This window comes from Festucalex cinctus, chromosome 11 (genome assembly GCF_051991245.1).
Source record: "Festucalex cinctus isolate MCC-2025b chromosome 11, RoL_Fcin_1.0, whole genome shotgun sequence".
Lineage (NCBI taxonomy): Eukaryota > Metazoa > Chordata > Actinopteri > Syngnathiformes > Syngnathidae > Festucalex > Festucalex cinctus.
Window position 1 is genome coordinate 24,103,996 of NC_135421.1, and position 23,518 is coordinate 24,127,513.

General features: G+C 39.5%; 3 protein-coding genes across 7 annotated transcripts in view; 1 reads left to right on the forward strand and 2 right to left on the reverse strand.

The window, feature by feature from the left end:
* LOC144030112 (disintegrin and metalloproteinase domain-containing protein 23-like) overlaps window positions 1-23,029 on the forward strand; it is a 27,408-nt gene extending 4,379 nt beyond the window's left edge. For 3 of the 4 annotated variants that reach the window (XM_077536089.1, XM_077536088.1, XM_077536090.1), the window contains 9 exons: window positions 208-259; window positions 490-584; window positions 683-807; window positions 9,855-10,254; window positions 10,741-10,952; window positions 12,438-12,514; window positions 21,924-21,975; window positions 22,206-22,300; window positions 22,399-23,029. In XM_077536089.1, coding sequence (XP_077392215.1) covers window positions 10,179-10,254; window positions 10,741-10,952; window positions 12,438-12,514; window positions 21,924-21,966 — 408 coding nt within the window. In that variant the 5' untranslated portion in view covers window positions 208-259; window positions 490-584; window positions 683-807; window positions 9,855-10,178 and the 3' untranslated portion in view covers window positions 21,967-21,975; window positions 22,206-22,300; window positions 22,399-23,029. Of the gene's footprint in view, window positions 1-41; window positions 260-489; window positions 585-682; window positions 808-9,854; window positions 10,255-10,740; window positions 10,953-12,437; window positions 12,515-21,923; window positions 21,976-22,205; window positions 22,301-22,398 lie in introns of those variants that run through there. The other variant, XM_077536092.1, reaches the window with a different exon arrangement.
* Window positions 2,500-6,984, reverse strand: LOC144030110 (chemerin-like receptor 2). Its single transcript, XM_077536085.1, has 3 exons — window positions 6,852-6,984; window positions 5,730-5,841; window positions 2,500-5,023 (listed from the first exon to the last, which is right to left on the reverse strand). The coding sequence occupies exon 3, from the start codon at window positions 5,003-5,005 to the stop codon at window positions 3,920-3,922; it is 1,086 nt and encodes a 361-aa protein (XP_077392211.1). The 5' UTR covers window positions 5,006-5,023; window positions 5,730-5,841; window positions 6,852-6,984; the 3' UTR covers window positions 2,500-3,919.
* LOC144030111 (INO80 complex subunit D-like) lies at window positions 13,108-18,956 on the reverse strand. 2 transcript variants are annotated; one of them, XM_077536086.1, is made up of 3 exons: window positions 18,453-18,956; window positions 16,573-16,819; window positions 13,108-16,496 (listed from the first exon to the last, which is right to left on the reverse strand). In XM_077536086.1, exons 2-3 carry the CDS (start codon window positions 16,788-16,790, stop codon window positions 16,133-16,135), a joined length of 582 nt encoding a protein of 193 aa, XP_077392212.1. In that variant the 5' UTR covers window positions 16,791-16,819; window positions 18,453-18,956; the 3' UTR covers window positions 13,108-16,132. The 2 variants fall into 2 exon arrangements, with proteins under 2 accessions (XP_077392212.1, XP_077392213.1); XM_077536087.1 differs by lacking the exon at window positions 18,453-18,956 and adding an exon at window positions 17,285-17,431.
* Window positions 23,030-23,518: the final 489 nt, after the last annotated feature.

Consider the following 23,518-nt stretch of genomic DNA (forward strand, 5'->3'; position numbering starts at 1 on the left):
GCAACATACAGTATGTACTGTATTGCTCTAGTCTAGGGTTGTCACTATTGAACAATTGATCATTGTTTTCCAAAGTAAAAGCAGTCATTGCTTGATGCTAAACAATGGCTTTAAATGATTATCAATATAGTTGTCTTTTCATGTGATGATCGATTTGTTGACTAGTCGATTAATTGGGACACCTTGTATTTTTTTTCTGATTCACAGATGCGATAAGTCAGCTTCTTCAAAACCATCAATCCCAGAGTGAAGAATGCAGGTAAGATCTAAAAAGGAAAGGCACAGAGTAAGCTCTCTTCAAGCATGCTTTGAATCATTCTTCTTTATTTGGTGGTCTTATAGCCTGCGCGCAGCAATTCGGTGACCTTCAATTCCTTGCAAGCGTAAAACCGATGCTATTTAAGGACATGCTCGGCAAAAATGATCACCTGCTGTTTCACGATTAATTGTATACTGCGCCAGCAACTGGAGTAAGCACATCTTCCCCAGGTTGTAGGTACCAGCTGTCCGGGCTCATTTTTCACAAACGGCTGGGTAAGCCTTTGTTGCTTCAGGCTATCAGCAACAAACCATCTAGGACCAAAGTAAGTATGATTTTGTATGAAGTCAATCATGTGCAAAAAAGGCACCTAAAAGGAATTCTGGCTTTGTCTGATATCCACTCCTTATTGATATCTTCTAGGTGCTGAAAGATACACTTCATCACCTCACAAGTGTTACTTCCTGTAGCATCCAAACCATCAGTGGAGTCACTCTTCCTGGAGAGAAAACGTAGAAACGTGAGTAGAAACTCACTGACCGAAGCAGGTAAATCAAAACATAGACTACAGTAGAAACAGAAAACTGATCTCCTAAGTCTGAGCAGTGAACACATACGGCTCACAACATTAAGTACAGTATATCATTAACATTCCCAGACAATGCCGACATGAGCATCTTCCACCGGGTCCTGTAATCTCACTGACAATGCTGTGTAAGCAAAAACAAAAAGAGCACCATATACAGTACATTTTGGCAATTTAAAAACAACAAAGTCTAAATTCTAATCATGAGTGTCCACAAACACCTGCTGCAGTCTGTGGGTACATCACATTCCAATGCTATATTAAGGCAGTGAATTATATTAATTGTGATAATCTATCAGTAGCCTCACAGCATGTTTGTGTTTCGAAGCCAATGGTGTTCATTACAAGTTACATGGCACCAAATGAGGTGCCTGGCAAGTGTGCAATCCCTTCGTGAAAAAAAGTGACAAGGGCTTCATAATATTCCCCACCTTGCACACCACACACAAATTGGGTCACTCAGTAGAAGACAAAGACGCGCATTGTCACAAACAAACTCAATTAGTGAGTTTATGAAGTGACATACTGTTACCATTGTTTGCTGCAGTCGGAGCCGCCTTTGATTAAAAAAATAAATAAATACAAGCTGGCAGGATTCACTACAGGCGACTGTGGCAAGTGTTTATTCTTCGTTATTTTAGCATTTGACCATCTGATTGACATACTGTACCCCAATATTACTCATCACAGACGTACTACTAGTATACTGTAGCCACTCACAAGCTACCTTCAACCAGATGCTAACTTAATTCAACGTTGACACTGGGTTCAATCACACTTCAAATACAGTACATGCAAGATATTGATATTTATTTCTATTCCCTCATTTTAGTCGCACTTACCTTGGCAGAGTCGGCAAGTGACTGCTAACAACGCATTTTTGTGACGTCACAACATTTAAAGGGCATACTCGATTTAAATGAAATGGTAATGAATTATTTTCTATGAAGTTATACAAATACTATTGTGTATATAGTCGATTGTTACATGCTGCAAGAGTTATCATAGGCTAGTAGGTTCATCATATTCTGAAGAGAGAATGCTGAAGACCAGAGCCTGATCTCAAATGTGGTGCAATGAATTGAAATGTAGAAAGTAGAATTTCTCCATTTTGGAATTCTTGAAAAATTTGATTTGGATTTTTTTTGTTTTTTTTTGTGTGCAAATGTTTAGCATTCTGAAGTCTGAATCACTAGGCAAATAGTGAGTGAATTTGAGGTGAATTAAAATATAATACTCAATTCAATATTTTTTTCTTGTGAAAAAGGTACAGTAAGTACTTATGTTTTCGAATGGCAAAAAGTGAACAGAAGAATTATTTGGAAAAAAAAAAAATCATAATTATCAAACATTATTCCAGTAACTGGATCTTAGACAATTCTTATGTCAACATTGTATGTCAGAGTTCAGCAATGTGGGAGGAAAAAAAACAGGAAATGACTGAATTTGAAGGCATCATTGCCTGTAGGGAAAGACAAACAAAACAAAACAAAATGCACATCTGGACCGAAGTCATTCTTGTTCAAATAGCAGTCCTGGAAAAGTATATGTCATTTTGTACACAGATGTTCAAAGCTTGAATGGCAAAACCCAGACACTGCTGGGCAAACAATAAAAATAATAATAATAATAATAATAATAAATCCAAACAATGTACAGTAGAGCACATTTATTAAGGCAATATTTAGTTGGAATATATTAAGTGGATTATATGTGTAACATTTCTACAAATAAAGTCAACTCTAGCAGCAAATATACATACTACTTTTACATATCTATGTGATATCTCATTCTTTTCTCAATAGAACAAAATGAAAATCCCTTAGCATCATTTTTCGTCATCGGCAAAATTCACAAAGCTTGATGAAAGTTTTGTTCAGGTTGCTCTACATTTGCTTGTAACATCTTAAGGGTTCATGTAAATGCACATAGTCACAGTTGAGAAGAGAAATTTGCAATACTGTATGTTTGTTATGTTAAAAATACATTCAGGCAGATTAAATTAAATAATGTAGGAAAGTTATTGTAAAGTGGTGGGGCCACCACAATGAAAAGAAAAGACAACAATACAACATCAATAAAGTCTTACCGTTACAAGAGCAATGTTGTAATTTTACAAGAATAAAGTCGTAATATTTATTACACTCGTACTGTACTTATACTTGTGTTAAGATCAGGATTGTTGATTTTTATTTATTTTTTTTTTACCAGCGTTTAGTTTGTCAAACGAAATCAACAATCACTCATTTGAGTTGCAACTTTATTCTCATAAAATTACTTTTTATATAACATGTTTTTTTTTGTTTTTTTGACTGTGTAGCCCTTCTATGTTTATTCCAGGCTCCACAATTGAAAAGTACATGGAGAAGTACAAAGTATTGTAGTGTAGTGTATAAAGTTTTTCCATTTAATGTAATTGTTGGTTGAAAACATACCGTGGATATGAAAAGTCTACACATCCCTGTCCAAATGTTAGTTTTAGATAAATCATTTCAAAAAAAAATTTCCACCATTAATGTGATCTATCATGTATACAACACAATTGATTTTTTTTTTATATTTATTTTATTTTTTTACTTTTTGAGAAGGGAAGTAAGAATAAACAACTAAACTAATATGGTTGCACAAGTGTGCACATTCTGGGGCTTTTTTTTTTTTTTTCCGACTGGAACTGGAGCCTTGGTCAAAGTCGAGGGAATTGTAAACATTTCCTAATACAAGTCAGTTAGCACAAAACCTGCAGGGTTCTACGAGAAAGTTAAAAAAAACCCAAAAAAAACTAGAACATCTGAAATTTAATTTGGCTTAATCAGAGGCGCTTTAAATAGCGGCATGTGTGTGCTGACTCACATCTAACATGAGTTTGTATGTGATTGACTAATTTTAAACACAGTCACGTCCCAGAAACATTTTTTTAGTTGTACAGTTTTAGTTCACATAAATGATTGAAAAAAAATTGAGGTGATTTATCTTACCGGTACTCTCATTTTTTTTTTTTTTTATATCACAAAAACCTGGCATTTGAAATGGGGTGTGTAGACTTTTTACATCCAGTCTGCATCTACGTATAAAGATTACAGCGTTGATGAGGCCACCGGATCCTCTGGTGCCCTGTCCTGGACGTGAGGGACTCCTGGCAAAGATTCCATCTCAGTGGCCGACACGGATTGGCTGAGTTCTCTTAGCGAGCTTTTAGTGATGTCCAGGCATGCACGTTTCAAGATGTTGCGAACTTTTTTACCCAAAAGCACATAGAGCACTGGGTTAATGCAGCTGTGGAAAAAACCTAAACTGGTGGCCAGAGGAAATCCCATTTTCAGCACGTTATGGAGATGCAGCGAGGAATGTATGGACAGCTCCATCAGGCTAAAGATGTGGAACGGGACCCAGCATATAAAGAAGGCCAGGATCATGGCGGAGACCGTTTTGGTGAAGCCAGACATGCGTACGGCGCCCTGGGATCGATTCACCTTCACCGTCAGAAGGATTCCGGTCACACACATAGCAGAGAACGGCAACAGGAAGCCCACTGTGGTACGGATGGAGACCACGAGAATGTGCCTCGCAGCTGCTGACTGTCCATCCTGAGCGTGGAAGTTGTTGAAGCACACCACTTTGTCACGTAGGCGCACCGTGTCCCGGAAGATGAGTGCGGGGCAGCTCATGACGGCAGCCGTGACCCACACGCAAGCGCTGGTGAAGCAGGCTCGAGGGACCGTTCGGAACCTGCGAGACCAGTTGTGGTGGACCAGCGAGACGTATCTGTCCACGCTGAGCACCGTGAGAAACAGGACGCTCGCGTACATGTTCATGACGCACACAAAGGAATTAATCTTACACATGGCCACGCCAAAATCCCAGTGAAAGTCGCGCAGGATGTAGTCAATGTAGAAGGGGAGGAAGAGCACGAAGACAAAGTCGGCCAAGGCCAGATTGAGCAGCCAGACGCTGTTGACAGTCCTTTTGCTCTTGCATCCCGTCACCCAAATGACCGTTCCGTTCCCAATCAGGCCGAGGACAAAGGAAATGATGTAAATGACGACTGAGATGATGTGCATTGCTTCTTTCTGCCTGTGGTCGACTTTAAATTCTTCAATATCGCCGTATTCCAGGTACTCGTAATAGCTGTAGTTTCCATAGTCCTCTCCGGAGTCGTCCATTGCTGTGTGGAGATGAACCTAACAGGGAAATCTGATAGTCACATCCATCCCTTTGGGGAAGACAACCTTCAACATTTCTTGACAATAATGTTATATGTGGCCTCACTAGTCTCAACATGACATTTTGATGTAATGTTACATTTGTGGAATATGAGTTATAAAGCAAAATCCAGCTGTTTTTATCCATCTCAGGGTGCGGCCATTTTGCCATTTGCTGTCACCTGAAGATGACATCGCAGTTTACCAGACATGGTATCCCCCAAAATGAAATAGTCTTCATGTTGAAAAATGAAGAAATGTAAAATAATTGATTAATCAAATTGCAACAACACTACAACTTTCATTAAACTTTTAATTAAATTTCATAACGGCGGACCATTTTGCCACTTGCTGTCGCCTGAAGATGACATCATTGCTCAGGGCTCAGGAAATGACCAATCACAGCTCACCCGTTTTCTGAAGCTGAGCTGTGATTGGTTGTTACCTGACCTGTGCAACTGTGATGTCATTTTCACTCGACAGCAAGTGGCAAAATGGCCACCTTATAATATTGATAAAAGCTGCTGGATTTAGCTGCTTAACGCATATTTTGCTAATGCAATATTGACCAAAGCATCGTATTTACACTAGTGGGGCTACATAGAACATATTATTGCCAATTGTTTTGGGTTGACTTTCCCTCTAAGATTATGCCAAGAATCACTGATAATTCTGTTGTACCTACCTGTTGAGTTCTAGCCTCACAACTGGCTGCTCTCCAAAATGATCCAGGAATCGCGACAACCCCTCATTCAGTTCCTGTGTTGAAGCGAGTACAGGGTGTGTCCTGGGTAAGCCTGGAACATAATGTGAACATCCATTTGGATCAACATTGCGTCAAGTGACATGGTTGACAGAAGAGGCATGAGGAACCACAAACGGATGAATCATTCTCTTCTTGCACAGTTAAGGCACTTTTTTGTTTTTTGTTTTGGAAGGGCAGACAAGAATAGTTACTTTTCCACTGCAGTCATCAGTAAACAGCTTTCAGGGTGATAAGTTCAATCTTGCTCATCTGAACATTTGTGGCACTATCAAGGTCACAAGCTTTATACAGTGTATTTAAGAAATTCAGCTCAATTTAGAAGATGTATTTTTTGTTCACAAATGAGCATGTTCTCTTTAGAAGTTTAATGGCGTGTCAGTGGAATATGCACTCAAAGCTCATGCCTTTGTGCCTAACTTGGATACATACCGCTACACTTTTCAGACATGGAAAAAGTATTAACAGTTACCTTGGAGCTCAAACACTACACTGTATATTTATGTCAGCTGAAACTTGAGGGACCGAATTGGACTATTTCTTCTTTTATGAATAATATATTTGGGAATTTGTATGTGGAAAACATACTTAGACGTAGAAATGTTTCAAAATCAAGATTACGGAACTGAAACTTCAGAGGACAAAGAACATACAGTATACAGTAAATCGCTTCGCTTACTACTCCATGTAGACTATAACATCTTTATTTTATGGACAACACAGTTTTTTCTGGTATTAAAAGTAAATCAAGGAGAGAATCAGGCTCATATGCTCAAATGTTTTTTTTAAAAATATGATTGATAAACAATGAAATAACATTAGCATTTGGGAAACTATAGTTAAATGATTGTGTCATCAATTCAAAACTACTGGAAAGTGAACTATGTGACAGCATTTCTCTACGATGTGCATTTAAATGACTCATTCCCACATTACATGAACTTCTCAGTTAATACATAAGGTTGCTTACCATTCACAAAAGACACAACATACTGACAGAAATACATCACTCTTGATATTTAAAGTATTTAGAAAATATCTTACCGAGCACAGAAGCTGCACTGACTGAAGAATTTTTGTTATGAACATCTAAAGAACGACAGTCGACTTAGCTTCCACTTTACAGAACCTCGTCCCCCTTCCAGACGGCCGTGTGCACTCTTTCCGCGAGGCCATCCAAACTAAACTTTGTCGGAGGGCTCCTTTTGCGCGGAGATGTGTGGAGTGGGCGCGCCCCGGCCGTGACGCGTCACACACACGCAACCACAGAGGGGAGCAAAGTTGTTATTGGTCGCCCGCGCGGACAAGAATGTGTTCATTCATTGGCGCTTTGGCTGCAACTCACAGTCGCGACCCTCTCTCAATAAACACAGAGGAACTGAATGTTGCACAGTTTTTAATGGCGCTCCAAAATGTTCGGTGTGCAAAGTCCTTCTTCATCTTCTGGTTTCTTTGATTTAGCACCTTGAGTTTCTTGGCAGCCTTTAAAATAAAATGACATATGTTTGGCTGCATACTCATACAGCTGAATAATGTATGCAAACAGAAATGAGTGCACTGCCAAAATACAGTATTCGCTTTTCTGATGTGAAGATTCTAGAATTTTTTTGGGTGTAAATTCGTTCAGATTCAATGGTTTATTTTACCCCTGTGAGCAACGAGCAATAAATTTAGCTACTTTAACATTTGTGAGGGACTTTATACTACAATTTTTGAAGAGTGACTAAAACGTGAAGAACACACAAACTCTATACAAGAAGGCCAAAGTTGAGACTTGGATTAAGAACCTCAGAACTGTAAGGCATTTATTTACCTAAGGATGCCGTGCTGTTTCTTTTGCTTACAATCTGAATCTACAGTATAATACAGAGCTGAGATTAAATTGTAACATTAATGTGTATATGAAGCATGTTGGGCAAGTATAGTTAGCTCTCATCTGTCTGCTGTGTAAATAAATGCATCCAAGTGTCAAATTCAACTATGTTGTTGTATGTTCAACTGACTCTAGGGGGCGTTGCATCAAGTCAATGTTTGCATAATAGTTGCTATTCTGCTATGATACTTTTTTCCACACATTTTTTTTTAAACAGGGGCTTCATGTTGGTCTAATCATTAGCGACCATGCAGTGTTTGCACAAACAAGCAAATCTGTGCATCCGCTGTGCCTGGCAGATGGCTAAAATTTGATTCCACTTGTGAGCTTTTATAGAGCATCATAAATCAAATCTTGTGGTCTGTTCAGTTTCTGACAGTCCTCTTGGTGAAGAAATTGGAAAAAACAACAACAACTTTATGTCATAACTTGATCAAGCAAGGCATGGATGGACATTATTTCATGACATCTGCAGAAGATGGTTGAAGAAGGTTGAATCATGCAGTCTATTTGGTAAGTGTTGTTATTCCCAAAATGTGATATGTTCACATGTAGTAGTACAGCATGGATGATTTTCAGCTCCAACATAGCCCACTTTGCTAACCTCATAGTAATATGGATTGTTTTAATACAGTCATTGTTATTTCCTCAGACAACCAATAGGCCTTGTTGCAGTATCTCCATCATCAGTGACATCTCTGTCAAGCAGTCACATAAGCTACTCCAAGTTGTTCATTAACACATTCACTGCCAGCCCAGCAAAAATGCATTATTTGACGTTTTTTTCCGTCAATGGCAGTCAATGACTTAAGATGAGATGTAACCAAAATTGATGGATTTTTAAACATTGGCCTTAAAAAAAAAAAAAAAAAAAAAAAAGGGAAAAAAGGATGCTGCAATATAATCACAAAATATATTGGCACATTGTGTTTAACACATTCACTGCCAGCCCAGCAAAAATGCATTATTTGACGTCTTTTTCCGTCAATGGCAGTCAATGAGTTAATTGAAAAGATTCACAATTGATGTGCATGCGCTACTATAATATGTGAGAATGCACGGCTTAGAATGAACCAAAAAAAAAAAAGTTAGGCACCTGAGGTTGCCCACCCTGTTGTATGCCATTGCTTTTGACTCAGTCACTCACTTTGCTGTAACAGTCTGTTTTCTTAAAGGGATACTTCACTTATTTAGCCCATTATAGCAATAAAAAGTTAATATTTTGTCTATAATTAATTTGATACTTTCATTATTTTTCACATATAATTAGAATTAGTACCTTTAAAAACACATTTTGCAACTTGCTGTCAACTGAAAATGACATCACAAGGGCTCAGGTAACCAATCACAGCTCACCTGTTTTCTAGGTTTGGTCATGTGACATTCACAAGCTGAGCTGTGTGATTGGTACCTGAGCCCTTGTGATGTCATTTTCAGTCGACAGCAAGTTGCAAAATGTGTTTTTAAAGGTACTAATTGTACATGAAAAATAATGAAAATATCACATTTATTATAGGCAAAATATATTAATGTTTGACTGCCATAAAATGGCTAAATAAGTAAAGTATCCCTTTAATTTCTCGTCAACGAAACTGGAATTGGGCTATGAGGGCAAGGATTGCAGATGTACTCGCAACCATTTATTGTTCAGGACAATCAAAAAAAAAAAAAGCTGCTATAGGCTGCAACTCACACCCAGACGCTCGCACTAACCTAACTGGCCAACCCAACTCAACTCATATTTTGCTCACTAGGCCACGCCCCTTAAATACTGCAGTATGTGCAGTAATTAACAAGAACACTTGAGAAAAACAGTTTATTTCTTATATCATGTTTATTGTTTGTTTACTTTGTTTGTACATATTTACAACTTGATTTGTGTGTGTGTGTGTGTGGGGGGGGGGGGGGGGGGGGGGGGTCGGCTGCAATGGTATTAATGGCATTTCAATAAGAAAAAATAGTTAAGTTAAACAACTACTCTACAGTATATGGGGAATGCTATCAAGTTATAATATTTTTTTTTTCTCGTGTTGCCATTTTGACATCTCACTTACATCTAGGGGAGACTGTTGCTCTCCCTTTTATTTCCAGATCACCCACTCGCCCTTCATTGAATCATCCTGTGCAACCACTTCCTGTCTCCGGGTTGTCTTCATGTATGTGTGCCCCTGCAGGACACACCGAGGTGGAGTCTGCCGATGGACTTCCAGTAGCTGCTCGGCCGCCGCCTTCTGCGCGCTCCTCTCCCCCCCTCCTCTTCCTTTTCTTCCTCCCATCATCATCATCACCATCATCTGCAGCAGCAGCAGCAGCAGCAGCAGCAGCAGCAGCAGCAGCAGCAGCAGTCCAGTGCCTCCCGGACCTATGAAGAAAGCGCCCCCTCTCATCCCTCCCATCAGTCTGATCATCGGCACCTCCCTGCCTGCCACGATGGGCTGCAAGCGGCACGCTACCTTGTTGTGTTGATATCGAGATATTTCAGTCATCAAATATGAATCATGCGTTTGATATTTCTGGACACTTTGCTCGTCAGCATCCTCACGCTTTGGCTTCACGCATCACCAGCGTCATCCGGTACGTAGCGCTGTATTTTTTATTTATTTTTTATTTGCTTTTCGTAGAAGCAACTGCATCCCGTGCTGGTTTTCTATCAGTATTTTAGCGTCTCTTTGCTAATAAGAAGGGACGTTGTGTCTGTGTGCTGCGACTTTAACGTGTTGGTAGGACAGAATAAAATATGCCAGCTTTGTTCCCTGTGCTAAATGGCTACCGCATTTGAATTAAAAATATATATACACACACATATTAAGGAGGGGTTCTGATCCGGACTGCATGATGCTGACTGTCTATTTGTGGCTGAATAGGTGATTGGGCACTTTTGGAAATAAAGCCAACATCAGAAGTCAAATAAATGATCATTTGCTGCAAAAGTCATCTCACCTGAGTTTTGTCTGTAACAAAAAAAAAAAAAAAAGTGTTGCAATGACACTCTGACCCCTTTGAGGTTGACAGCTGGCTCAGGTGTGTCTTTGTGTGTGTATATGTGCGATTCTCTCACAGCTTCTCACAGTGCAGAGGACAAGGTTGAGAGGGACGCAGTGCCGGTGAAGCAACAGGCGACTGCAGCACCCGTTTCGGAAAACACAGCCCACCATGCAGCCGAGCAGGTGATCGCCTACCCATCTCGCCTCATCTACTACCTAAACGAGGACTCGGAGAGTGCCTACAATGACCTGGACACGCGGGCCAGGAGCCAAGCCACAGAGGGTCAGGTAGGCGAATGCAGAGCCGAGTCAGATTATATTTTGTCACCATCAGCAGATCGCCTCACCACATGCTGCTTATCAGCCCATCTCACAAGCTTGCAATCCTGTTTTCCAAGCACATAAATAGCAGCCTAAAGTCATGTTGTGTGGTGCTGAAGAAAGCTGCACCATAGCAGGATCACCATCTGTCATTCGTTGGCCACATCTGTTTGCGTTGTCCAGTGGGAACTGGATAGCTAACTGCAAGCTTTCTTCATGGTCAGAAATTGGACTGCACTGAAAAAATAAAAAATAAAATAAAAAATCAAGCACCAAGTAAATGTGACATTAATATATACGTATATATAGTTAATAAAAGTGTAGAATATCATCAGGATGAGTATTTGATTTGACAGCATCAAAATTTATTAGTAAAAATCCAACAGAAATCTTTGTGTACAATACTCATACTAAAATTAAGTTTGTCTTTAAAATAAATTAGTATTTGAATCACAGATTACATTGTTTAAATGTTTGTAATAATAATTGTATATGTTTCAACAAGATTTTTGAGAATGCACTACTAATATCAATTAGCTTGAAGTAAATGTAATTATCAAACAAAAAATTCAACTGAATTTTATTGGACAGTAACTTATGTTAAAAAAAATCAAGTACCGTCTGGATAAAGTGATGTCATTCCCTGGAGGCTGGCATGGCATGCGCAGGTGTGTTGGCGGGCAGAGCGGATGTCATTTGAGCATCAAATTAACCTGACCGTCCGAAAGTACCTATCCTGATTTTTCATATGGATGGATGGATGGTAGTGTGTAATAAAATCAAAAATATCTATGCCATTTTCAGCCTGCAGCCCAATTCTGATTTTTTTTTTTTTTTTTTTGGAAACATGAAGCATTAAGTTGACATAATATTACTTGATGATTTACTCATGATTCATGCTTTCTTTTAATCAATATCCAAAATCTCTAATCCATTCAATATCTTTGAGTGTAAAAATGTTTCATCTTGGTCACAAAAGTGTGCCATATAAGTCAACCACATATAAATGGGTTTTAACAATAAAACTATTCAAACGGTCTTTTAACGTTAACGACAGATGATTAGGGCGTAATAAAGATTGCGTCACCTTGCATATATTTTACACATATACATTAACATCATTTACATTAACATTTATACTTTTTTAAACCAATAAAGCATAAAATCATGATGACATTGCAAGAAGCTAGCCAGCCGTTGGCTACCGTTAGCAGATGACCCCATTGCACTTGCTAAACTCACTGCTTCTTTTTAATATTGCAATATCATTGGATACTCAATTAGGGCACATGGCAGTCTTTTTCTTTTAGTGTTTATTGGTGGTTGGTGGCCATTTTGGAGTCTTCTGGCTTGGCTTAATGCTTTGACACTGGTTGAACTGAGATGATGGTTCTAACTCATGCAACTTTTGAGAATGATCTTTGGAATGGCTTCATTTTTCTTCTCCTACAGGCGATCCATCTTGCTCAGGTCAGCTTCCAACTAGAAGCTTTCGGCACCCGATTTGTTCTGGATCTAACCTTGAATAAGTAAGTCCTCTTCTCTAGTATGATTTTTTTCCTTATACTGTATTTCCCTGTGAGTGCACCTGCACCAATAATATAAGACAATAGTTTGAAATGTGAATTCATACAACACATTTTGCTCCCTAGCCATGTTTGCACATCCCTGCTGAAACACAGACAAACAAATACCTCAATGCCAGTAAAAGCATAACTAAATCCCCGCCACTGTGGTTGTTAGTCATAACAAATTTTCAGACTGTGGTTTGCCCTTGCGCGAGCACGTCTCCCGTAACAGCATCAGCTCTTGAGGTCGGATGGTTAGTAGCTGCGCCACTGTCGTACTGCAATTCTGTCCAGACTGTGGTGAAATAGCTGAGCTACTTATTACACTGCAGTTGACCCGACGTTAAGAATGCATCGCTAGCTTTTTGATGAATGATATTTCAACAAAATGGATCTCGGTGGAAGTGCAAACCTCCTCAAAAATTAAACAGTGCCCCACCCCTCCACTTAATTTGTGCAAATTGGCTTCGTCGTTTTCACATAATAAAGAAATCCTTCGCAGTGGTACAAACAATTAAAATGCCAGGCTGTGAAATGCAGGGGGAGTAAAACGTTTATTTTGATGAATGGAACAGCATTTGTCAAAGGTGATGAATGATATTCTCAGAGGTACAGTACCTGCCAAACTGTAGAATATTTTTTTTGCTTTTATTTTATTTAATTAATTAATTTTCTTTTTACATTTGGCAGGCTACAGGCAAAGACAAAGTGTCATATAATGTCATTTTAGAAAGATCAAGTCTTTAATGAGGTTTTAATTGGCTTGATTGAAAATGAGCATGGAGACAGACGTTCTGCAGATCACTGTCCCGTTTGGAGACATGAGGCTCCGGACACTCAATGATATTGATTTAGTTCCTTCACTGAGTAGCCGGTCTACATATGTGAGAGCTTAATGTGTATGTGTACAAAGGATTTCGAAATACTAATTGAATCCCTTGGCTCCTAATGTGATTTAAAGTTGGGTTCTGTCATAAAATATGGTAATTTCATACTGACTTCATGGCTGAGTGGTGTCAGATATCGAGGCTGGCACACACCACGGCAGTGGCTTGATTTGTAACCCTTTCCAAATCACAGAGGAAGTGGTGGTTTATTTTAACACCGGCGAATAATTGTCATCCCACGAGGCAGGCGAAGTGTGCTTTTCTGCGGCTGTGCCAATAATGGAGAGATTGCAGAAATGTTGCATTGTTGTTGACAACAGGGAGACTGCTAAGGCGCGTTTTCAGAAAAGTACACACACGTTTTGCAGGAGAATCAGTTTTGGATGCAGTGTCTGAATTCATTTTTTTTAAATTATCGTTCTCCATTATGTCACAGACATGATCTGACATTATAGGTGACAGATTGTTTTCTAAGAAGTGTGATATCAGCTATCTTGAGGAATGCCAGACAACATCCATCTTGTACATTCAGTCAGTGAAAGTACAGCGTGACCTTCATCTCCATTCTGTCTGTGTGTAGGTTAGCTTTGAGATGCTAACTTCAGCTTTTTTGTGCGTGTGAGAAAAGAGAGAAAGAGGAGTTTGAATTCTGCTTGGTGTTGTAGCTGCGACAGTCCTGCTGTATATACAGTACAGGCAGATCTGCAATGTGCCAATGACTGCCACTTTATTCCTTAATTCACCTGGGAGTGGCGACTGAAGGCATTTCACTGGCCTCCAAATAATTACATAATATAACAATGATTGCATTTTGGACACCTAATTTAGCTAACGGGAGAGGCAAAATATTATAAACCCTTCTCAATATGATGTAGTGTAATAATCTAATACTGTGCTGTTTGGCTACTAATTGACAATTCTGAACATCTGGGCATTTCTGATATTTCCATAGCGTATTGTATTGCTTTTGCCTATGACTGGCATACAAACCAGGCATGTTATTATAGTGGTCAAACAACATTTTGCCACATTTTCAAATCAAGATAATCCTCACAAATCAGTTTACAACGACCCAAAGCCCAAAGTTTTTCAATGAGAGGAGAGCATCGCTTCAACCGAGGGGGAAAAAATGCTGCATTAGAGGAAAGCGGGAAATCAGATTTATCCCACTCGGATTGTGTCATTTCCACCCTCAAACAGTTTGAGGCAAATTACATAGTATGGTCACGCGACACAACGTGATTTGGAAAGACTGCGTTAACCAGAACAACAAATACTTTATCGGAATCAGCCATCTTTATTGTTTACATTTGCCTTAAACGCTTTGAGGGCGGAACTGAGACACTCCGGATGGGATCAATCTGACTTCAAATGCAGAATAAGAGCGCTATTTTGACTTGTGACGTCATTTCGGAATTGTCAATACACCTCTGGCAATGCTACACCGTTAGCAGTCTAGTTAGCAGTCTACTTCCTGGGTCGTGAGACAGGAAGAAAGTTTACGCTGCTTTATTGCTCACAATCAGGGTATAGATGTGCTGTTTAGTGTAATGACGTTCAAAGTTGTACAGCCACAACTAGGTTCAACTATAAGCTACAAGGCAGCTGCCTAATTATTCATAAGTACAGTACGCTTGTTGTGGAAGAGCATAGATGTTAATCTTGCTAACTTTGACTCTTCCAATTGCTGTTAGTCTTAAAAAAAATTCATACCAGCGGTTTCTCAGGACTGGCGGTGAAGAACCTGCACAGTGATTGCAAGTGAATCTCTATCTTGGCTGACAAATTGTCTTGATAATGCACAGACAACTGTTTGCTAACAAGAATTTCATTCATTGACGAAGTTGCAAGATATAACTAGAGCTGTTAGAGTTAATCGATTAATCAACAAGTAATCGATTACCAAATTAATTGTACTAATTTAAAGGAACTTTAAATTAACTCAAAACTAACACCCCTAAATAAAATCAATTTTATTTATTTACTTTTTGCATATCATCTGTAATAGAACAAGTCAATTTCATTACGACGTATTTGGAGCTTCTCTTAATGTATACAGCCACTTGTGATTATTCTTTTAAAAACAGAATACCTGTATTGATAAAGCGTTCGCATCACATTAGAAAGCTAGTGAAATATGTAATGTTGTTGCTAGCTAGTGTATGTGGAAGAATGGAACACAATGTTCTGACTAACTATGAGGCATCTCCGTTCATCTCGTTTAAAATCAAATTATTTCCATGTATTGGCGATATGATTATCAGTCGTGAAAGAGCTTGTGCAGGTGTCCGAGCTTCTTCTGATGTGGTGCCAGACATCAGAATTTCCTGCGGCGTTTTGGTCCTCCCTATTTGCCGCGCGGCTGCTGCATTGTGGCGCTCCCCTTGCACGGCTCAAGACATCCACAGACACTCCTCGGTTCAACAAACGCACACTTAAAGATGCTCACATTCCGGTGGCTCGTCTCCGCCAGCGCTCCAGTGGCGCCCGCCAATTCACGCACACGCACACGCACACCATTACTCCTTGGCATGGCCCACTCTCCGCGCCATGCCTTGTGTGTCACGCTAAAAATAGCACCTCACTTAGGACTGGAGTCGCTCTCACGCCTTGAGCGTCCTCTCGTAATAGTGCGCTTCCTGCTGGCATGCTCCTGAGCATCACTCACAAATGTCATGCCGCCGGTTGTGTGTCACAGGACAAAATCTGCTAGGTAATCCGTTTGTTCCGCAACGCCGGAACCCTTTCTCTGCAATTTCTTCTTGATGGCGTTGCTTTTCCGAGGAGGACCCATCTCCTCCCCGTCTGTGTCGTCCTCATAGAAGGTAAACGGATCCAGGAGTTCCCCATCGGGAAGGGCTAACAGGCGTGTACAGGGTGGCGATGGCGGAAGTTCGTTTATACCATTGGAAGCTAATGGTAAAGGGGGCACCGTTATGTTGAGGGCCACTGACTCCAAGTGAGCCCGCGAACGCATTTCCTCCAAAGCATCGTGTTTCTTCTTGCGTTCCTTCTTGGGGATGAAGCCGAGGACCTGCAGGTGGCTGTTGCAATACCTGGAACAGCAGTTACAATTCCTTTTAGTACACACACGAGCTACTATGCAAGTTCAGAGCGCTAGAGTTTACACACCTGCGATCTTCTGACTTCGGGATAGGGTTGGTACACCGCTGGCTGTTATACTTGGCCACATATTCGCACTGCTTGAAGGGGGCGGTCTTGTCTTCCAGAACGTGCCGTATGCAGAAAGCGTAGCCATTGAGTCTGCGTTGCTTGCAGAGCTTCGGGCTGTACGAGCACAACGGCTTATTGTCCACCTCTGAGAAATGTATGTGTTTGCCTTCATACATCACGTGACTCTTGTTCTTGACAACATCAGCTGATAGGATAAAGATTAGGAAGAAAGAATGACATCGTTAATGCTTTGAAATGTGCACGTAACCATGCACATACATTCAGATCTAAGACAATTCCTTATTCTTTCAGTCAACTGTAAAGAGGTTATACAGTAAGCCCTTTTTGCAGCATATACGCATTCAATGCTTCAAAACCTACGTAAAGTCGTTTGAGCGTTTACTCAATATCCTTGATTGTTTTTCTGCACAAAAGTAGGACAACTGCAAGTTATACTAATAATTCATTCTTCTATTATGCCCTCATTGTTATACTACTGCTCTAAAATGTGAGGCCTGAGAGTGAATCACTACATGACCCTTTAGCTGGATATTAACAAGGATATCAAAGATATCAAATAAATGCTCAAACATTATAATTTAGTTTGCACATACTCGTGTAAGAATATATTATAACTGGAGAAATACGTTTAAGAAACAATCGTACAAACCCCTAATCCGTTTATAACTGCCCCTGTCTCTAAAGTACACACGACACTTGAGTTATTGTTAAAAAAATAAATAAAAAGAGTCATCGTCCAAGTGTCACATGAGCTAAGTCCGTCAATATTCGCCTGTATGGACACACGCACATACACACCGCGGGCGAACAGTTCAACAAATATTATTCGACCGTTAATGTAAACACTGAGCTACAGGTTACTTAACATAAGCTCAAACCATCTACCTTAGTAGCACCTATCATTGACTTTAAGGGGTTCTAGTTGGTATTACGAGTGTCAGTGTGCCTCCGACACGTGAAGCGTGCACATAGAAAAAAAATTGTTTTAAATAAAGGTACTACAAATCGGGTTGTTGTTAAAGGAATACCAAACAGCTCCAAAGAAAGCTAATAAGGGCGTATTGGTTGGTTACAAACGATAACTAACCGAAACCGAGCTAGCTTGTCCAAGTTAGCATGTAGTCCGATGAGCAGTTTCAAAACTTGAATTGAATTAATAGTGTACGTAACTAGACGTGAAGACTACCTATGTATTTATTCACAAACAAATTATCGATTTTGATTTGATTTTTTTCGATCCGTGATTATTATATATTATTTACATCTTGGCTTCTACGAAAATTTAAAAATATTCGTTAGCTTGCTAGCTAAGGAAGCTAAAAACACGAACAAGTAGGCGGTAGCTAACCAGGAAACGGAAACCTCTGCAAATGGCGACAACACGAAGGGTCTCCCTCTATATATTATTTGGAATCTAAAATGTGAATGGAACATACACACAATAAACATTTAAATTATAACGTTTTATGCCCTTGTATATAAACATATTACCCACCGACACGCTCAAACAAAAGGGCTTCACGCGAAGCTAAGGCCTGACCTCGGGGGCCTCCGGTAAAAAAAACAAAATATATATATATATATATATTAATAGTGGTTTTTTTTTTAGGTTACGTAATTAAATGCAAGGCAAAATAACAAAAATACACATTTAAATTCTGCTTGGCGTTTTAATTGAAATAAGTGGATGCTCAAGTATCGGGAGAAATACACAAGATAAAGTGGCCTGTTAGCTTGGACAGGCGCCGGCGTCGAGTGGTAGTCGCCTGCCTGCGCGAAGCGGTGTCGCCATAAATCGAGGTCGAGGTCTCGCTTACCTTGAATTGGTACGGGCCGTTGTACGGTATTCACTCCAGATAGACGGCCGAAATGTCTAATACGATCCGCTAGGCTATTCGTGCATCGATGTCCCGAGATAGATTAACAATAGTGATTTTCATCGAGCTCGGCGCGACTTGACTTTCGGATGCATGTAAAATAAACGCTCGATCAAATTTTAAGCAGTAGGTTGGCTGCTAAGGATTTTGTCAGATCCACGGCAGACTCCCTCACAGCACCACTACAGGCACTGCGGGGACATGACAACAACCCGCTCGACAACAACAACCTCTCCAACCATATTGGAAATTCAACTTTGTTAAGAGCGCCCACAGTGTCGAAGTGCAACAAAAAGTGTGACAGTGTCGTTGCCATGTTCTGCATTTAGTGCACATATATGGCGAGAGGTCCGAGCGGGGCTGTTTGAGTGACAAATCCACGTAGACGCGGCTATTTCATCTCGGTGTGAATGTCTGTGTGTAATGTGCCCTGCTGCACTGCCACACTCTCACCCGCTGATCACTGATGATGGACCACGTGTCAGGTACCAAAACACAAACTCCTGCTCCATCCATTGCCAGCATCACACGAGACAGTTTCAACTTTTTGTTTAAAGCAATTATAAGAATAAAAATGTATTACTGAAATTAGTTTCTGAAATAATTCACTTGGCTCACTACTGAAAATTAATATATACTTACAAGTGTAAAAAAATATATATATATATATATATATATAATAATTAAAATGTAAACTGTTATTTACATGTGCAAGTGTATATATTTGTTTTCATTTTTGGGCAGACCACACAAGAAAAGTATGCAAACAGGTGCATTAACAACATGTAACAACAACAGAACATCTGCTCCGTTTTAAAATTATTAGACTTATTACATTACATTTACAATCACACTGCGTACAGCGGGGGTCAACCAATCTTTATTAAGACTTACTGTAGTACTAATATGTGAGGGCTACCAGTTTGATCCACACTTCTGGAATAACACATTAATATGGGCCGGGATGGTGGGGGGGATTAATCATCTCATTGCGCCTGCTGGTTTGTCTCTACTAAAGGATTGGTCATGTACTGCATTGCTGAGCTTTAAAGTGTACTTTTTTTTTTTTTTTTTCCCTGATAGTGTAATTATTGAATATACACCAAAGCAAGTGTGATTTAAAGTTACATACAGCTTACTGGTATGTGGTGCTTTTTTTTTTTTCCCCTCCTTTTTTTTTTTTAAATAGCAACAAAACTGTAAGAATTTCATTTGTTTTTACAACTTTCATTCAACTTATAATGAAATTATGAACAAAATGGTTAGCTAGTGTTTTGTGAAAGTAAAATATTACAGTTCTACTTTAAACAGTTTTCTTTACACATCTAGTTAAAAATTGAGACATTTTGAGTGAGAACTGACTGTTACGGGACTTAAAAGTATGTCAATTTTTTGGGGAAACTTTCTACACCACTGCAAACTGCATTTGAATAGCAAATGATACATTCTCTGACAGTGCCAAGCAAAACTGAGGATTGCTACGGTGTAGAATGTTTGATACGGCTTTTGTACTGGAATTCATTATATGGTTTATTATTGTGTATATCATTTCTTCCTCTGCTCAGATGCACATTAGTTCAGCAGATGGCAGGCTTTCCTCCCTTGGTGGCTTTCACAAACCCGTCCATCATCTCAGAGGCTCTTCTTTGGGATCTGTGGGTAATGACTGAAATCAGATTTCAAATTTGCATAGGTGAACACACTCTGCACATTCTTGATCTGAGATTTATCAGTCTGCCTGTTGGGAAGAAGTCTTCCAGCCTGAGCTGTGGCGGGACAAAAGGTTCACTGAGCAAAGCCTTGACTGGCAAACTTGATTATATAATAATACATTGAGCTTTGACAGTGCGTCTTTCTTTATTAACGCTTGCAGGTTGACAACAGCTGACCTTGAACAGCTCATTAGCCATCCTAAAGTAGTTGGCGTCATCAAAATCATCATATCGCACTAGAATTGCCAAAATCTCTGCTAGTCTAGTGCACATTTCATCGAGGGTGTCATTGGCTAGACTTTTCAATTTAAATTTTAACAAAACAAGGTCATCTGGAGTAGTAATTCACCTCAGATATTGCTCTTATGATCCTCTAGAGTCACAGCCACCCTGGTTTGCGGCGCACAGCCCTGCGTGTTCACATAGGTGCTACATTTCACAGTATATGTCGCTCTGGGAAGTATGATATCAGCTATTGGCACACGGACGGTTCTTTAAAAAAAAAATGCTTAGTTTTAGTTTAGTTTGTTAGTTTCAGTATTAGTATTAGTTAAAAAAAAAAAGTGTGTTACTTGTGCGCAATATCTAAAGAACACCATGGGAGCGACGTCATCTGAAGATGCTTTTCTATTGGCTGTTGCTAGATGACGTCACTTCTGTGTGACATACTTTCAAACGTCATTATTCTGGTTTATATCAAATGAAATCTACTAAAAAATCACATTTAAAATCATCCCCAAAGACTCATGCGTTAAATTAATTACCAAAGACTAAAACGAAGGACGTTTGCTATAATTAGAGTTATTTTTAGTTAGTTTTGTAAACATAAAATGTAGTTTCAGTTAGTTTTTGTTTTTAGCATTTTTATTTTATTTCTGTAACAATATTGTTTTTTGAATTCGAGTTTTAGTTTTTTCATTAGTTTTAGTGAACTAAAATAACCTTTAATGGCACCTGTTTTTCGATACCCTCTCTTCTTACTTTGACCATCTCCAAACATTTTTGTTTTGTTTATTTTATTTGAACTGAGTCAAATGCCATTTTTAGCACATGTCGCTGGCCATTGAAAAAATGGACAGTGGGCCGCAAATGGCCCCTGGGCCGTAGTTTGGACACCACTCCTATAAAGCAATGGTTGACACAGCTTCCTTTAATGCAGCCCCAAGTCTTGCTCTGCAGACCACTGATGCTAGCAAACGCGACAGGGTGCTTGCCTCCACCTGCCATAGAAGATAAAAACACACAATCCTAAGGCTGATGCCTACCAGCTGGTGATAACATTCATTAAAGCTTCACAAAAATGTTACATGTGACTTCCTGATGCAATCTCTTTCAGGACTTCTGCTGATTCACCACCAAGGTGGTTAAAGTAGGTCCACTTCCTTTGTAACAAAGCCCACTTGCATCCAGTTTTGAAGCCAACTACCAGAGAGATACAGTACATGGCTGTTTTGAACATTTCCCATGCTTACATGTACTTTATTGTTCAGCAGCAACATACAGTATGTACTGTATTGCTCTAGTCTAGGGTTGTCACTATTGAACAATTGATCATTGTTTTCCAAAGTAAAAGCAGTCATTGCTTGATGCTAAACAATGGCTTTAAATGATTATCAATATAGTTGTCTTTTCATGTGATGATCGATTTGTTGACTAGTCGATTAATTGGGACACCTTGTATTTTTTTTCTGATTCACAGATGCGATAAGTCAGCTTCTTCAAAACCATCAATCCCAGAGTGAAGAATGCAGGTAAGATCTAAAAAGGAAAGGCACAGAGTAAGCTCTCTTCAAGCATGCTTTGAATCATTCTTCTTTATTTGGTGGTCTTATAGCCTGCGCGCAGCAATTCGGTGACCTTCAATTCCTTGCAAGCGTAAAACCGATGCTATTTAAGGACATGCTCGGCAAAAATGATCACCTGCTGTTTCACGATTAATTGTATACTGCGCCAGCAACTGGAGTAAGCACATCTTCCCCAGGTTGTAGGTACCAGCTGTCCGGGCTCATTTTTCACAAACGGCTGGGTAAGCCTTTGTTGCTTCAGGCTATCAGCAACAAACCATCTAGGACCAAAGTAAGTATGATTTTGTATGAAGTCAATCATGTGCAAAAAAGGCACCTAAAAGGAATTCTGGCTTTGTCTGATATCCACTCCTTATTGATATCTTCTAGGTGCTGAAAGATACACTTCATCACCTCACAAGTGTTACTTCCTGTAGCATCCAAACCATCAGTGGAGTCACTCTTCCTGGAGAGAAAACGTAGAAACGTGAGTAGAAACTCACTGACCGAAGCAGGTAAATCAAAACATAGACTACAGTAGAAACAGAAAACTGATCTCCTAAGTCTGAGCAGTGAACACATACGGCTCACAACATTAAGTACAGTATATCATTAACATTCCCAGACAATGCCGACATGAACATCTTCCACCGGGTCCTGTAATCTCACTGACAATGCTGTGTAAGCAAAAACAAAAAGAGCACCATATACAGTACATTTTGGCAATTTAAAAACAACAAAGTCTAAATTCTAATCATGAGTGTCCACAAACACCTGCTGCAGTCTGTGGGTACATCACATTCCAATGCTATATTAAGGCAGTGAATTATATTAATTGTGATAATCTATCAGTAGCCTCACAGCATGTTTGTGTTTCGAAGCCAATGGTGTTCATTACAAGTTACATGGCACCAAATGAGGTGGCTGGCAAGTGTGCAATCCCTTCGTGAAAAAAAGTGACAAGGGCTTCATAATATTCCCCACCTTGCACACCACACACAAATTGGGTCACTCAGTAGAAGACAAAGACGCGCATTGTCACAAACAAACTCAATTAGTGAGTTTATGAAGTGACATACTGTTACCATTGTTTGCTGCAGTCGGAGCCGCCTTTGATTAAAAAAAAATAAAAAATACAAGCTGGCAGGATTCACTACAGGCGACTGTGGCAAGTGTTTATTCTTCGTTATTTTAGCATTTGACCATCTGATTGACATACTGTACCCCAATATTACTCATCGCAGACGTACTACTAGTATACTGTAGCCACTCACAAGCTACCTTCAACCAGATGCTAACTAAATTCAACGTTGACACTGGGTTCAATCACACTTCAAATACAGTACATGCAAGATATTGATATTTATTTCTATTCCCTCATTTTAGTCGCACTTACCTTGGCAGAGTCGGCAAGTGACTGCTAACAACGCATTTTTGTGACGTCACAACATTTAAAGGGCATACTCGATTTAAATGAAATGGTAATGAATTATTTTCTATGAAGTTATAC

Bases quoted from the DNA above. Each gene is read 5' to 3' on its own strand.
- LOC144030110 (XM_077536085.1), bottom strand. From the start codon at position 5,005: ATGGACGACTCCGGAGAGGACTATGGAAACTACAGCTATTACGAGTAC.
- LOC144030111 (XM_077536086.1), bottom strand. From the start codon at position 16,790: ATGTATGAAGGCAAACACATACATTTCTCAGAGGTGGACAATAAGCCG. The intron at 16,497-16,572 runs GTGTGTAAACTC...CTGCTGTTCCAG, and splicing joins CCGAAGTCAGAAGATCGCAG to GTATTGCAACAGCCACCTGC.